Genomic DNA, 16,804 nt, shown 5'->3' on the forward strand with positions numbered 1-16,804 from the left:
ATCTCTTGGGAGCTCTGTGGCCCCCCCCCACCCACCACCTGAGAAACTCAAATCCTATTTCAAGTGACCCTAGGGCAAGCTTGTATCTTCCCTATACTATTGCAGCTGATGCTCTCTTAAAAGCTCCACCTCCTGGCTGGAGGACAACCAACACAAAATTATCCCAATAAACAAAATTAAAACCAAGGACCCTCATGGAGTTCACTTCACTGCCCTGCCACCTCCACAGGAGCAGGTACTGACATCCATGGATGAGACCTGAAGACGAACCACATCACAGGACTCTTTGTAGACACTACCCAGTACCAGCCTGGAGCCTGGAGCATAGTAGCTCTGCTGGGTGTTGACAATCACTGTAGTTCAGCTCTCAGGAAGCCCCATCCTTTGGAGAAGGGGGAGAGCACCACATCAAGGGAGCACCCTGTGGGACAAAAAAAATCCTAACAGCAGCCCTTGAGTCCCAGATGTTTCCTCTGATATAGTGTACCCAAATGAGAAGGAAGAAGAAAAACAATCCTGGTAATATGTCAAAACAAGGTTCTTTAACAGCCCCAAAAGATCACACTACCTTACCAGCAGTGGATCCAACCGAAGAAGAAATCTCTGAATTGCCAGAAAAGAATTCAGAAGGTGGATTATTAAACTACCCAAGGAGGCATCAGAGAAGGGTGAATACCAACTTAAAGAAATTTAAAAAATGTTACAGGATATGGATGGAAAAATCTCCAAAAAAATAGAGAGCATAAAAAAAATCACAACTTCTGGAAATGAAGGACACACTTGGAGAAATGCAAAACACACTGGAAAGTCTTAGCAATAGAATCAAACAAGTAGAAGAAAGAACTTCAGAGCTTGAAGACAAGGCTTGTGAATTAACTCAATCTGACAAAGACGAAGAAAAATGAATTAAAAATGAACAAAGCTGCCGGGCATGGTGGCTCATGCCTGTAATCCCAGCACTTTGGGAGGCTGAGGCAGGTGGATCGCCTGAGGTCAGGAGTTCGAGACCAGCCTGGCCAACATAGTGAAACGCTGGCTCTACTAAAAATACAAAAAATTAGCTGGGCGTGGTGGCAGGCACCTGTAATCCCAGCTACTTGGGAGGCTAAGCCAGGAGAATTGCTTGAACCTGGGAGGTGGAGGTTGCAGTGTTCCGAGATCGCCCCATTGCACTCCAGCCTGGGCAACAAGAGCTAAAGTGTGTCTCAAAAAAAAAAAAAAAAAATGAACAAAGCCTCCAAGAAGTTTGGGATTATGTTAAACAACCAAACCTAAGAATAACTGGTGTTCCCGAGGAAGAAGATAAATCTAAAGGTTTGAAAAACATATTTGAGGGATTAATTGAGGAAAACTTCCCTGGCTTTCCTAGAGATCTAGACATCCAAATACAAGAAGCTCAAAGAACACCCGGGGAACACCCTGGAGAAAGATCATCGCCTAGGCACATAGTCACCAGGCTCTCTAAAGTCAAGACAGAGAAAAGAATTTTAAGAGCTGTGAAGCAAAGTATCAGGTAATTTATAAAGGAACCTATCAGATTAAAAGCAGATTTCTCAACAGAAATCCTACAAGCTAGAAAGGTTTGGAGTACTATCTTTAGCCTCCTTAAACAAAACAATTATCAGCCAAGAATGTGTATCCAGTGAACTAAGCTTCATAAATGAAAGATCAAGTCTCTTTCAGACAAACAAATGCTGAGAGAGTTAGCCACTACCAAGCCAGCATTACAAGAACTGCTAAAAAGAGCTCTAAATCTTGAAATGAATCCTCGAAATACACCAAAATAGAACATAAAACATTTAAAGCATAAATCTCATAGGACTTATAAAATAACACAGTAATAAAAAAGTAAGGTATTTAAGCAGCAAATGGCATGATGAATAAAATAGGACCTCACATCTCAATACTAACATTGAATATAAATGGTCAAAATGCTCCACTTAAAGCATACAGAACAGCAAAATGAATAAGAATTCACCAACCAAGTGTCTACTGTCTTTAAGAGACTCACCTAACACATAAGGCCTCACATAAACATAAGGTTTCATATAAACATAAGGTAAAGGGGTAGAAAAAGATACACTATGCAAATGGACACCAAAAAGGAACAGGAGTAGCTATTCTTACATCAGACAAAACAAACTTTAAAGCAACAGCAGTTAAAAAAGACAAAAAGGGACATTATATAATGCTAAAAGAACTAGTCCAATAGGAAAATGTCACAATCCTAACACTGGAGCTCCCAAATTTATAAAACAATTACTACTGAACCTAAGAAATAAGGCAGATGGCAACACAATAATACTGGTTGACTTCAATACTCCACTGAAAGCACTAGACAGTCCAACAAGACAGAAAGTCAACAAACAAAAATTTTTGGAATTAAACTATACCGTACAACAAATGGACTTAACAGATATTTACAGAACATTCTACCCAACAACTGCAGAATATACATTCTTTTCATCAGCACATGGAACATTCTCCAAGATAGGCCATATAATAGGCCACAAAACAAGTCTCAAAAATTTTAAAAAAAAATTGAAATTATATCAAGTACTCTCTCAGACTACAGTGGAATAAAATTGGAACTCAACTGTAAGGAACCTTAAAACCATGCAAATACATGGAAATTAAATAACCTGCTCCCGTATGATCATAGAGTCAATAATGAAATCAAAATGGAAACTAAAAAATTCTTTGAAATGAATGATAATAGAGAAACAACCTATAAAACCTCTGAGATACAACAAAGGTGATGCTAAGAAGAAAGTTCATAGCATTAAATGCCTACATCAAAAAGTCTGAAAGAGTACAAATAGATAATCTAGGGTCACACCTCAAGGAACTAGAGAAACAAGAACAAACCAAACACGAATGCAGCAGAAGAAAAGAAATAACAAAGATCAAAGCAGAACTAAATGAAATTGTGACAGACAAAGAACAACACAAAAGATAAATGAAACATAAAGCTGGTTCTTTGAAAAAATAAACAAAATTCATAGACTGTTAGTGAAATTATCAAAGAAAAGAAAAGATCAAAATAAGTTCAATTAAAAACAAAATGATAAATATTACAACTGATATCACACAAATACAAAAGATCATTCAATGCAACTATGAACATCTTTATGTGCATAAAGTAGAAAACCTGAAAATATACAACCCTCCTGGGTTAAACCAGGAAGATATAGAAACTCTGAACAGAGTGATAATAAGCAGTGATATTGAAATGGTAATAAAAAATAATTTCCAATAAAGAAAAGCCCAGGACCAGATGGAATCACAGCTAAATTCTATCAGACATTCAAAGAATAATTGGTACCAGTCTTATTGACATTATTTCACAAGATAGAGAAAGAGAATCCTCCCTAAATCATTCTATGAAGCCAGTATCACCCTAATACCAAAACCAGGAAAGGACATAACAACAACAACAAAAAAACTACAGACCAATATCCCTGATGAACATAGATGCAAAAATCTTCAACAAAATACTAGCTAACAGAATCCAACAGCATGTCAAGATAATGCACCATGATCAAGTCGGTTTCATACCAGGGACGCAGGGATGGTTTAACATACACAAGTCAATAAATGTGATATACCACACAAATAGAACTAAAAACAAAAATCACCGGATCATCTAAGTAGACGCAAAAAAAAAGCATTTGACAAAATCCAGCATCACTTTATGATTAAAACCCTCAGCAATATTGGCATAGAAGTGATATACCTTAAGGTAATAAAAGCCGTCTATGACAAACCCACAGACAACATTATACTGGTCAGGGAAAAATTGAAAGCATTCCCCCTAAGCACTGGAACAAGACAAGGATGCCTACTCTCACCACTTCTATTCAACATAGTAATGGAAGTCCTAGCCAGGTAATCAGACAAAAGAAATAAAGGAAATCCAAATCGGCAAAGAGGAAGTCAAACTGTCGCTGTTTGCTGATGATATGATTGTATACCTAGAAAACCCTAAAGACTCATTCAAAAAGCTCCTAGAATTGGTAAATGAATTCAGCAAAGTTTCAGGATACAAAATTAAAGCATGAAAATCAGTAGCTCTGCTATACACCGCCAGCAACCAAGCTAAGAATGAAATCAAGAACTCAACCACTTTCACAATAGCTGCAAATAATAAAATAAATAAAATAAAACACTTAGGAATATACCTAACCAAGGAGGTGAAAGACCTCTAAAGGAAAACTAAAAACACTGCTGAAAGAAATCATAGACGACGCAAACAAATGGAAACACATCCTATGCTCGGGGATGGGTAGAATGAATATCGTGAAAATGACCATATTGGCCGGGCGCAGTGGCTCACACCTGTAATCTTAGCACTTTGGGAGGCCAAGCCAGGTGGATCACCTGAGGTCAGGAGTTTGAGACCAGCCTGGCCAGCACGGTGAAACCCCATCTCTACTAAAGATACAAAAATTAGCCAGGCGTGGTGGTGGCATGCACCTGTAATCCCAGCTACTCGAGAGGCTGAGGCAGGAGAATCGCTTGAACCCGGGAGACGGAGGTTGCAGTCAGCCAAGATCGCGCCATTGCACTCCAGGCCTGGGGGACAAGAGCGAGACTTCGTCTCAAAAAAAAAAAAAAAAAAAAAAAAGAAAGAAAGAAATAAAGAAAATGACCATACTGCCAAAAGCAATCTACAAATTCAATGCAATTCCCATCCAAATACCACCATCATTCTTCACAGAACTAGAAAAAAAAATCCTAAAATTCATATGGAACCAAAAAACAGCCCACATAGCCAAAGCAAAACTAAGAAAAAGAACAAAAGGAAGAAATCAGGAAGCATCATATTACCTGACTTCAAACTATACTATAAGGCCATAGTCACCAAAATAGCATGGTTCTGGGTATAAAAATAGGCATACAGACCAATGGAACAGAATAGAGAACCCAAAAATAAACCCAAATACTTACAGCCAACTGATCTTTGACAAAGCAAACAAAAACACAAAGTAGGGAAAGGACACCCTATTCAACAAATGGTGCTGGGATAATTGGCAAGCTACGAGTAGAAGAATGAAACTAGATCCTCATCTCTCACCTTATACAAAAGTCAACTCAAGATGGATCAAGAACTTAAATCTAAGACCAGAAACCATAAAGATTCTAGAAGATAACATCGGAAAAACCCTTCTAGAGAGTGGCTTAGGCAGAGACTTCAGGACTAAGAACCCAAAAGCAAATGCAACAAAAACAAAGATGAATAGATGGAACTTAATTAAGCTCAAAAGCTTCCGCGTAGCAAGGGAAATAATCAGTAAACAGACAACCCACAGAGTGGGAGAAAATATTCACAAACTATGCATCTGACAAAGGACTAGTATCCAGAATCTATGAGGAACTCAAGCAAATCATCAAGAAAAAAACAAATATAAAAAATTAAAATGAGTCTATAAAAGTTTTGCTTTATGGTCAGACATTAAAATTGGATAAATAATGTCTACAATATTTTACTAAAATTAAATTTAACATTAATAGCACATTAATATAAAGGTAAAATTTAACTTATTTAGTATAAAATTATACAAAAAATAGTCAAATATAAAATGGTGTTTATTTTTTTTAAGTCCCGAGGGTGGCCAGGTAAGTCACAACGCCCCTCATCCCCAAGGCCATAGCACGCAGGGGTGGTGAAGGCCACAAGAAGGCCAAGACTTCAAGAGGGGGCAGGGCCACAGCATCCCTTGGGCGGCGCTAAGCAGGAATGGAGCGGGAGGCGTCACCATGGGGCTTCAAGCCCCAGGATATGCAACAAAAATTATATGCTTATTTTCCACTTTCTTTTCCCTCAGAGCTAAAAGTCTTTTAGCACAGGTACCACCCCTAGAATTTCCAGTACACCAGCACCAGCCTGAAAACCATGTTCTTATTAAAAGATAAAAAAAGATTAAAAAAAAAAACTCGAGCCTGGGAAGGACCCTATTTTATGTATTAACCACTGAGACTGCCGTCCGCACAGCTGAGAAAGAATGGACCCATCATATTCGAGTCAAGAAAACATCTTCTTCGTTAGAATTATGGGTTACTGTACTAAGATTAAGCCCTACTAAGTTAAAGAAAGCTTCATTTTAATACATCTTTTATATATTTTTTTCTTTTGTTATTAGCTCCTTTGTTATAAATATAACTAAGTCTAACTCACCTTAGACCATTGTCTTTAATGCTTGTTTTCTCATACTTTGTGGAAATAAAAAAAGATTAATGACAGCTAGCCTTTTCACACAAATATTTATGTCCCGGCCCTCTAATTGACACAATTACCCATAGCACTCATCATTGTGAGCACCTGCAGCCAAGGCATCGATTTTCTGCTCCTACAGCCTGGCAACCTTGTAGTAAATGGGACTACATCCTTTAAACTACTCAAGAGCAAAGTTAGACTTCCACAAAAAAGGTTTGTGCAGATCTAAAACCCTTCATCTATTTCACCAAAAGGGCTACCCCTTCTAACTGTCAGTCCTTATCAATGTAACTCTGTCCTTCTCTTTATCACCACCTCCACCTTAACTAACTCTAGACCTGCCCTTAGTCGCTTAGGTGGCATGGGGATTGACATAAATGAAAAAGACCCCCTAGGTGTTTTTAAAATACGCATTATTCCCCCATCTTCCCCTTCTTCAGTAGCCTCGGTTGTAGATCCCACACCAGTTGCCCCTACATCTAATAATAAAACTAGGTTGTCTATTGTAAAAATAAGACATCTAAGACAGACCTTAGCCATCAAGACAAAATATCAAGATGCAAATGCCTGGCTGGAATGAATTAAATATTCCCTTCGCACTTTAAATAAAAATTATTATCACGCTTGTACGCATGGTAGGCCAGAGGTCCAGATTATCCCCTTTCCACTCGGATGGTCTCCTCATTGACCAGAAACGGACATATGGTGGCTCTCTTGCAAAATCCCACAGTTTAGGATAATCCATCATGCTGAGCTCTCTATCTGTTATTTCCTGAAACTCAATACCCTGGGGGTCCGCCCCCGAGGGCAAGCCGGCTTCCACCTCTGAATGCCAAGTTTACTTTGTGCCTCTCACGGCAAGAGGAAAATTTGGTATTCCTTAGAAGCATAAAAGGATGCAAGGAGCTCAAGCGTTTCCAAGAGCTTGCCCATCAGTCCACGCTTAGCCATCCCCAAGCAAATTATGGTGATATTGTAGAGGACTTTTACTAGACACTGCCAAATAATTGGAGCAGTACTTATGCTCTAATCCAACTGGCTATCCCCTTCACCCTGGCATTTCACCAAAAAAAAAAGGTAAAAACAAGACACTGCAGGCCAAAGGAAACTCCTCATGAGTCCTTTAAACCTTAGGTTTACATAAATGCTATTAAGGTCCTATGAGAAGTGCCAAATAAGTTTAAAGCACAAAATCAAATAGCTGCAGAGTTTAAATCTATGTTGTTCTGTTAAGTAACTATAAATTTTTTTTAAGTAGACTAAATAAACTATATCTACTATAATCAGCAACGATTCATAACTTACACTGAGGACGCCATCAAAGAGAAAGCTAAGCAATTAGGACCTACCAGCCAGATGGTCCAGAAAAATAAAATAGCTTTAAATATAATATTAGCAAAAAAAGAAGTTTGTGTCATAATTAAAACTCAACGTTATACCTTTATTCCTAATACTGCCCCTGATAGAACTATAACAAAAGTGCTACAAGGATTAACAGCCCTATCCGATAAACTTGCCAAAAATTCTAAAATAAATAACTCTTTTTCTAAAATAATAAAACATTGGTTCAGCGGATAAAAAAAAATTTAACTTCAATTCTCACCTCGTTTGCTCTTGTTATTGGTGTACTTATTCTTGTAGGCTGTTATATTATTCCCTGCCTTTGAAATTTTATACAAAAACTTATCTCTGCCACTCTTGCAGAGTTAACTCCTAATTCTCCTCCCCCCATTCTGAAAAATTACTTCTCTTAAAAGGACAAAAAAAAAATTAAGTCAAAACATATTAAACAAGTTTAAAGAAGAATTATGAAATAAGAGGGGAAATTGTAAAAAGTAGAGGTTCCTCTTCAAAAACTTTCCTCCCCATCTAATTAGAAATAAATAGTAACTTCTCTTAAAAGCAAAATTTATTCAAAGACCTGTACAAACATTCTTAAATATCTGCTAGCCATAATAAAAAATCAATATACTTTATGTTCTTAGCTCCCACAATTTAGCCTAAATATTTGCCCTAACATGCTTATACTGATCCAAACAAGCATTAGGGCATAGCCTGTTCCTCTTCCTTATTTAAAGGTGTTTTTAACCTTTCTCAACATTCCACAAGTTACTTCCTCCTTCCTTTGTTCTCCTATGCCTTTGCCTCTTTTAAAAAGTTCTAAGTGCTAGCCAGTCGGGACAAATACAGAAGGTGAGGTCCTGTCCCAGCCAATGGAAACCGAACGCAGCAGGAGGGTGGACGCGTCAGATTATAAATGAGCCTGTCTCCTTTGTTCCGCATACTCTTGTGGCAAAACTGCTGGCGAGTGTACCCTTTCTACAGAAAGTATAAAAATGGCCTTGCTGAAAAAATTAAATTTATATTCAAATGCTATTTATTTATGGCACCAGGGAACAAGCATTGCACATACAAATAATCCCATCAAAAAGTGGGCTAAGGGCCGGGCACGGTGGCTGACGCCTGTAATCCCAGCACTTTGGGAGGCCGAGGCGGGCGGATCACTAGGTCAGGAGATCGAGACCATCCTGGCTAACACGGTGAAACCCTGTCTCTACTAAAAATACAAAAAATTAGCCGGGCGCGGTGGCGGGCGCCTGTAGTCCCAACTACTCTGGAGGCTGAGGCAGGAGAATGGCGTGAACCCGGGAGGCGGAGCTTGCAGTAAGCCGAGATAGCGCCACTGCACTCCCGCCTGGGCAAAAGAGCAAGACTCCGTCTCAAAAAAAAAAAGGGCTAAGGGCTAAGGACATGAATAGACAATTCTCAAAAGAAGATATGTAAATGGCCAACAAGCATAAGGAAAAACGCTCAACATCACTAATGATCAGGGAAATGCACATCAAAACCACAAAATGATGCCACATTACTCGTGCAAGAATGGCCATAATCAAAAAATTTAAAAAAATAGACGCTGGCATCGATGTGGTGAAAAGGAACACTTCTACACCGCTGGTGGGAATGTAAACTAGTAGAACTACTATAGTAAACAGTGTATAGATTCCTTAAAGAACTAAAAAGCAGATCTACCATTTGATCCAGCAATCCCACTACTGGGTATCTACCCAGAGGAAAAGAAGTCAGTATACGAAAAAAGATCATTGCACATGCATGTTTACAGCAGCACAATTCACAACTGCAAAAATATGGAACCAGCCCAGATGCCCATCAGTAAACAAATGGATAAAGAAATGGGGTATGTATACACCGTGGAATACTATTACTCATCCACAAAAAGGAACAAAATAACGGCATTCACAGCAACCCGGATGGAATTGGAGACCATTATTCTAAGTGAAGTAACTCAGGAGAGGAAAACCAAACATTGCATGTTCTCACTCATAAGTGGGAGGTAAGCTATGAGGACACAAAGGCATAAGAATGATACAATGGACTTTGGGGACTCAGGGGAAAGAGTGGGAGGGGGGTGAGGGATAAAATACTACATACACACTGGGTACAGTGTACACTGCTTGGACGATGGGTGCATCAAAAAGTCAGAAATCACCACTAAAGAACTTATTCCTATAACGAAGCACCACCTGTTTCCCAAAAACCTACTGAAATAAAAAATAATTTACAACATTCAAAATGGCAACAGTGTAAAATCATGTACTGTAAGGAAACTTAACACGTGAATATTTGAATTCAAATTAACAAATTGGAGAGCTTCCTCTGTATAAAACTTTGTCAGTGGGACATAATTTTGATCACTGCAAATAATTTTAATTTTCAAATTAGGTATTTTTATGGACTAAATACACACATATGTGTATTGTAATGTTACAAACTAGAAAGTAACACACACACACACACACACACACACGACGTTTTCTAATTCACAAATGGAGAACATGTAATTTTAAATCCCAACCCTACAATCACTTAAAAGTTTACATAAAATTCAGAGTTCAATTTTTTTGATAAAGTTCAGATTTCTTTCTTTTTAAAATTGTATCCTATCATATCATTCCATCCAGAAAAAAAAAATTAAAAAAAGTAAATGTGAATACAAGGAGAATATCTGTTTTCTCATGCCTCCTGCTGAACTCTGTAAAAAACACCTACAAACTTGTTTTTGCCAAAACTTAAAGCAAATCATTTCCACTTTGGAAAACTAATATTTGCCTATTTAATTCTTACCTGGATAAAACTATGCATTTCTGAAATCAGTTTTGACATCTGGTTCTTTTTTCTAAGTCGAAAGCAGAAAAGTTGGAGCTTATCTCCTTCTTCACAGGGGATATTGTGACATTGTCCTGTCCCCACTACATCCATTTTTCCTCTATCATCCTGAATTTCGTAGATTGTGGTCTTCTGATTTACTGTTTTCTGTAACAGAAAATTAATATTCTGTTCCTGAGAATGTAATTAATAACAACCACATATAGGCTGAAGTCCCTTCTAAGAGAGTTAAACAAGATGCACGACAGCAACTCCTAGTACAGATATGCATATATCTTAGGCCACATCTTTGCAGAAAGCCGTCCCTCAATATCCTTTTGGTTTAAGTCTTTCATATCTGAGGTATTTCTATGACAGTTCTAGAACAATGAGTTTTCTTCCAAATTTCTACTGCTTTCACCTACAGGGAAGCTTTGCTTCCCAAAGCACCTTGATACAGAGGAAGCTGAAATCTCTGATAGCCTTTCTGGGTCTCTGGCCCCATGCAAAAAGAATGGATATCTGCTACAACTATTTATTCAGTGACTTATGAGGAATCTGTAAGAAAAAGCAAGCTTCTGGTAACTCTCTAATTACTTTTTCTACTTTCTGCATTTACTGAGTCTCTTCCAATATTTGTACCCCCTCCTGAAACCAAGTCCTTGAGCTCAAACATTCCAGCTTTTTGCTCATTACTCATCATCCTAGAATTAGATTTGTAAGAATCATCTCTTTAAGAGTGTGTATATAGGCCATGCGCAATGGCTCATGCCTGTAATCCCAGCACTTTGGGAGGCCGAGGTGGGCAGATCACGAGGTCAGGAGACCAAGACCATCCTGGCTAACATAGTGAAACCCCGTCTCTACTAAAAATACAAAAAATTAGCCAGGCGTGATGGCACACGCCTGTAGTCCCAGCTACTTGGGAAGCTGAGGCAGGAGAATCGCTTGAACCCAGGAGGCGAAGGTTGCAGTGAGCCGAGATCGCGCCACTGCACTCCAACCTGGGCGACAGAGACTCCGTCTCAAAAAAAAAAAGAGTGTGTACAGAAAGTAACGCAGGTTAATGAGTTGTTCTAGGAAACAAATATAATGGGTAATGAAGTATTGATCAGATAAGAAATTGCTTGAATCAATAGCAGAGGATAGATGCTTTTTTGGGGGGTGGAATGTCTCATGCTAACTGGTTATGAATTTGGACAGGAACATATCAGGAAAAGCACTCTGTGCTCTATTTTTTTTTTTTGGTTATTTATATATAAATGACAAATTTAGATTACCTGATTTTCCAAGTATCATCCAAATTCGTATTTCCCAATTGTTCCATTTCTTTATGATGAATTAGTTTCATTTGGTCACAACATTGTCCTACCTACTTTCTGCATTTGTTTTCCAGCCATGAGTAGTCAATTTATTTCTTATTCTGACTGTCACAACCAGAACTCAAGCCTCAGAGGACAATACTTCATTCAAAATAAAAATAATATGATTTTTATGACAGTAGAGATAATAATCAAAGGGATAAACTTAGTATCATGTGTGTATGGATGTAGACCTCACCATGTCCTTGATCACTTAGCATAGATAATAACAACTGATAAAGTCTTAAGGTTTCTCAGTGAACATTACTGTAAGGACTAAAGTTTAATGCTCTGGGAAGGAGAACATGGGAAAGAAACATTAACAGGTCCCCTAATCCCAGTCTTATCTTCAGAGAAGTCTTTATCCACCTGTCATTAGTCTTCAGAGTCCTGGATTCTAATATCCAGTTTATAGGCAAAGCTTCATCTCACACATCAAGACTTTTAATTTCAGGTGTTGGTGGAAAAATGAAACGAAACAATTTTGAGGACTTACCTTATGTAGCATAAATACTCCATATACAATATTTCCTGAAGCTTGTTTGTGAAGAATATCAATCTTCAGAGTTTCCTTTGCTCTGTTGATGATTTTATTTGGAACCTCAAACGTTTGGTTAGGACCAGCTTCAGATACAGTAGATTTTTCATTGACCTCTAGGAGACTATCATATTCCAAATAATCTGATATGATGATGATTTTCTTTCCATTGAATTTCTCCTTCAAGCTGGTGTTTAAAACCTTCACATGGAAGAACTGTGTCTGTGTAGCCACTGTAGCATGAAACATTATTTTTTTCTCCATTTCTGGGGTCTCATATTCAAATGGCTTTGTTGTACTCAGTACCTTCACTATCACTGGGCCTTTTTGGAGAACATTTCTTCTGGGAGTTACCTGACATTTGGCCACTGTTTTCGGGTTCTGTGTATGATAGCACAGGAGAACAAAGAAAAATGTCTAATTGAGAAATACAGAACTGCTATTCAGTGACCTCAGTATAACACAGGGCCCCAAAACTTGCACAGATGTTTAGAGCTGGAGTCAGGATAGAGAGGGATTGCGAGCCAGGGCAGAAGATATCTTAAACTGGTACAATACCAAGATGAAGTAACAGAGAAGACCATATAGTGAAAAGATGACCTTTCTGTAAACAGAATCATCCTTAAGAAATAAAGCATAAGAGCAACATAAGACCAGTGGATACTGAAAGCCAGTGTCATGAAGTAACTTAATCAATTTTAGGGCCAGGCGCGGTGGCTCACACCTGTAATCTCAGCACTTTGAAACGCCGAGGCGGGTGGATCACCTGAGATCAGGAGTTTGAGACCAGCCTGGCCAACATGGTGAAACCCTGGCACTACTAAAAGTACAAAAATTAGCTGAGTGTAGTGGCAGGCGCTTGTAATCCCAGCTACCTGGGAGGCTGAGGCAGGAGAATCACTTGAACCCGGGAGGTGGAGGCTGCAGTGAGCCGAGATTATGCCACGGCACTTCAGCCTGGGTGACAGAGCGAGACTCTGTCTCAACAACAACAACAACAATAAATAAATAAATAAATTTTAGAATGAAATAATTTCTTATACTATTTCTCTTACCAGCTTAAAGTGCCAGAGCCTAAAAATAGACAAAGTTAAATGACATTTAAAATGATCAATAAATACTAAAAATAAAATAAAATAAAATAAAAAATGAAAAATGGTGCCCACCACAAACTATAGACACAAAGAGTGTTCAGTTATCACCAGTGTAGACAGGGCAATTTAAAGAGCACATTTCATAGTGTTCCTACCCAAGATTCAGTTTGCTTACAGCAGGTGAGAACACAAGTAGGATAAACCCCTCAGAATGCCATCATCTCAGTAGGTTCAGGCTGGAGAAACTCTACAGAGTGTCATTCCCACCACCATAGCCTTTCTCAGTGTCAGGGCTCTAGCAGGTAGCATGCTAACAGAAACCTGGGGCTCAGAGTGGGTTTTCTTTAACATCTTTACTCTTTAACATCCCAGTCTCCTTGAACTGCAATAGAACAGTTTTAATGCAGGGGAGGTTGTTTAATCTATAAGAAAAAGAGCTGAGGGTATGGATAACCTCATTCACAAACTAGCAGGTGCTGGAGAGGTCTGACATGGAATACTATAGTGAACCAAGGGAAGAGGTATGAAGGACATGGGAGCAGTAGACAGTGAGCCCACAGCTGACAGTTCTGTACTGCATAGCTCTCTCTCCCTTCCCCAAACAACACAGAACAGAAAACTTCCTGCAGTCAGAGATAATGTCAAGTTCATCAAGTATCCCTGTGAAAGCAAAAGATCAAAATGTAGTGGTTTCTCAATATGTACATTGGATTAACTAGCAAATTATCGATGCAATTTTTAAGTAACCGGTGAAATCAGTCCTTTACTTTGGGTTGAAAAAAACAAAGCAAAATGGGACCAGGAAGAGTGTACCTCAGTTGAAGAAGTGTTGGGTGGCGCTGATAATGAGGTCTTGGGAGATGGGGAACGGCCCATGGCTGTGGACATGCCGGCTCCTGCAGGAGAGGGAGGCTGAGTCTGTTTCTCGGACACCTTACTCCCTTTGGGTCCAGCCTTTTCTTTGGTTGATTTTTTTCTTTTCTGAAAGTGGTTTGATTTTCCTGTTATTCGTTTTCAGTGCCAAATGAAGTACAGCACATTTTCATTATTGGATAGTAGTTTTATTATTCCTAAGAAGATGTTTCTTGGAAACTTGAGAGGTTGCTGCCCATCTCTCGCCAGTTTAAGAGATGGGCATAGATGGTTTCATTAAACGAAGAAAGAGGAGAATGTTATACACATTATTTCTCTAATTATTTCTGTTATGGGATGTGCTGACTTGGGATTAGAGAAACTAGGTTTTTATACACATGGACAAAGTACTGACCTGATTCTCACGTTGACACTCCACTCTACTAGAATGAAGGTATCACATTTATGTTATATATATTTACATTATGTTTACTCATGTGTTTGGTGCATTGCTTTGAGCATCAATAAGATGATCAATTATCATACAATTTGGTAAATCTGAAACTTGATGGGAAACATGAAGAAATAACTGCCTGCTGGAGAGATTGAGTGGAAGAGCCGTAGCAGAGCTTCCTCTGTGGGACTTGAAGCCTGCTCCTCTTCCTGAAGCTTACCTGAGCTCCAGGAGTTGCCTCTGCTCCTTCAGTTTTGACAGTGCTGCTTGTGGAGGGTGCAGGTGAAGTAGCATCCACTTCCTTCTTCCTCTTTCTTGATAGGGCTGGTCCTTTTACTGGAATAGATTCAATTTTATTCTCAACCAATGCAGAAAAAAGGAAGACATATAAACGATCTCCGACAGCTGAAGCAGTTTCAATACAATTTGCTCTCAGTTCCTGCTTGAGGGTCAGTTGTGCTTTAGTCTAGCTCTACTGCATTAGCCCAGCCTGGCCTTAAGGAGACCAGCAGTCACAAGACAGGAACAAGCACTGACTCATGCTCCTCAGCACTTTCCTCACTCCTCCCCTGTGCACTGAGCACATGCTTCCTGTTCTCTGAACTCCATGTGCTTCAGTTAACCCTTTCCCCACTCCTCCCCTGTGCACTGAGCACATGCTTCCTGTTCTCTGAACTCCATGTGCTTCAGTTAACCCTTTCCCCACTCCTCCCCTGTGCACTGAGCACATGCTTCCTGTTCTCTGAACTCCATGTGCTTCAGTTAACCCTTTCCCAATGCGGTTCTCCGATCATTTTGTTTTAAAAACTAATGTTTTCATGATGCAGACTGCTAGGTCACATTCCCCAGGTAAAGATATTCAAATTATAGAAACCAGCCAAAGGTTTCCATGAGGAAGGATATACTGATTTTGGACTTAGACTTTTTCAAATCCTTTTTTTTAACTTGATATAACAAGAGGGGAGATCACACTTCTGAGAGGCAGGCTCACATGTAAGTATTGCATTTTTTTAAATTATAAAGGGTAGTGATGGGTTAAATGGTCTCAATAGAACAGATACATTCATTGGCTAAATGTACATATCTTGAATTTAAACAGTTTTATGATTTTATTATTATATAATCTTTCTAATGTACTGGAAGTCTCAGTCCCCCTTCAACTCCCTCTCACTTTTGTTCTTTCACTGATCCCAAATATACATTCTGAAATACTTCAATCTACACCAGTAATGGAATGCACTAAGTTGTCAACTTGTTGGCCTCTGAAGTACCAACATTGTCTCAGCTGTTGAGTCACAAACTGGGGAAAACACATCTCAAGTATGTCTGAGGTGGGGCTCTAATCAATGTTGGGGAGGGTTTGGGGATGGTTGCAGGGAGTGGGTGTTCCCTCTTCCCAATTACCTTTTAACTTTTCTTTTTTAAGAGTTTCAGCCAGGTCTTCAAGCGTTGGTATATCTTTGAAAATTTGTATTAGTTTGCCCAAACCAGCATCACCTCGGAACTTTTCTTCCATCAAGTCAGCAATCTGAATTTTGTCATACTCTTCTCTCATTTTTAAATTAAGTTTTAAATCGTTGCTCAGTAAGGACTTAACCATTCTAAAATGATAATCATTGATGACCTCTAATCCTTTCAGTAGAACAATGTTCTTGTATTTTTTTTCCATCTTTACAGACATAAGTGAGCCTACAAGAGAAAATGGTATATACAGTGTTACACATGTATACAGACAATTTAAAAGATGTATGCCTATGTGAGTGAGTGGCCCATATGAAAGAGTTGTTCATGAATATGTGTGATAAAGAAGGACTCAACGACCAAATGTGTTACTGTAGAAATTGAGTGAAGAACTGCTGGGTTAGGAATGTCTAAGAAATTATTCCCATTGCATGAGAATAGTTGAGTTGGGTCCAGTTGTTAGAGGGAGGTCTGAGAACAAGCAATTGCCTCAGTGTTAAGAGTATGAGCTCTGCAGTGTCAAAGCCCTTGGTTCCTCTTCTTATCCTTTACTGGGGCTGAAGCCTATTCCCCAAATCCTGCCTGTTGTTTCTTAAATCTTCCCACACCCAGTATGACTGGAGCGGCCTAGGTGTAAATGGGCTGCAGCCTCCCACCTTATAT

General features: G+C 38.9%; 1 protein-coding gene across 10 annotated transcripts in view; it reads right to left on the reverse strand.

Moving 5' to 3' along the window:
* Positions 1-16,804, reverse strand: part of IFI16 (interferon gamma inducible protein 16) — a 51,200-nt gene that overhangs the window by 20,090 nt on the left and 14,306 nt on the right. For all 10 annotated transcript variants that reach the window (XR_010110607.1, XM_055112843.2, XM_055112847.2 and 7 more), the window contains 5 exons: positions 16,085-16,369; positions 14,901-15,016; positions 14,188-14,355; positions 12,239-12,661; positions 10,361-10,549 (listed from right to left, as the gene is read on the reverse strand). Coding sequence is in view for 9 of the 10 variants with exons in the window: in XM_055112843.2 (XP_054968818.1) it covers positions 10,361-10,549; positions 12,239-12,661; positions 14,188-14,355; positions 14,901-15,016; positions 16,085-16,361 (1,173 nt within the window). In the remaining variant the exon portion in view is untranslated. The remainder of the gene's footprint in view (positions 1-10,360; positions 10,550-12,238; positions 12,662-14,187; positions 14,356-14,900; positions 15,017-16,084; positions 16,370-16,804) is intronic.

This window comes from Pan paniscus, chromosome 1 (assembly GCF_029289425.2).
Source record: "Pan paniscus chromosome 1, NHGRI_mPanPan1-v2.0_pri, whole genome shotgun sequence".
In the NCBI taxonomy this organism is placed as follows: domain Eukaryota; kingdom Metazoa; phylum Chordata; class Mammalia; order Primates; family Hominidae; genus Pan; species Pan paniscus.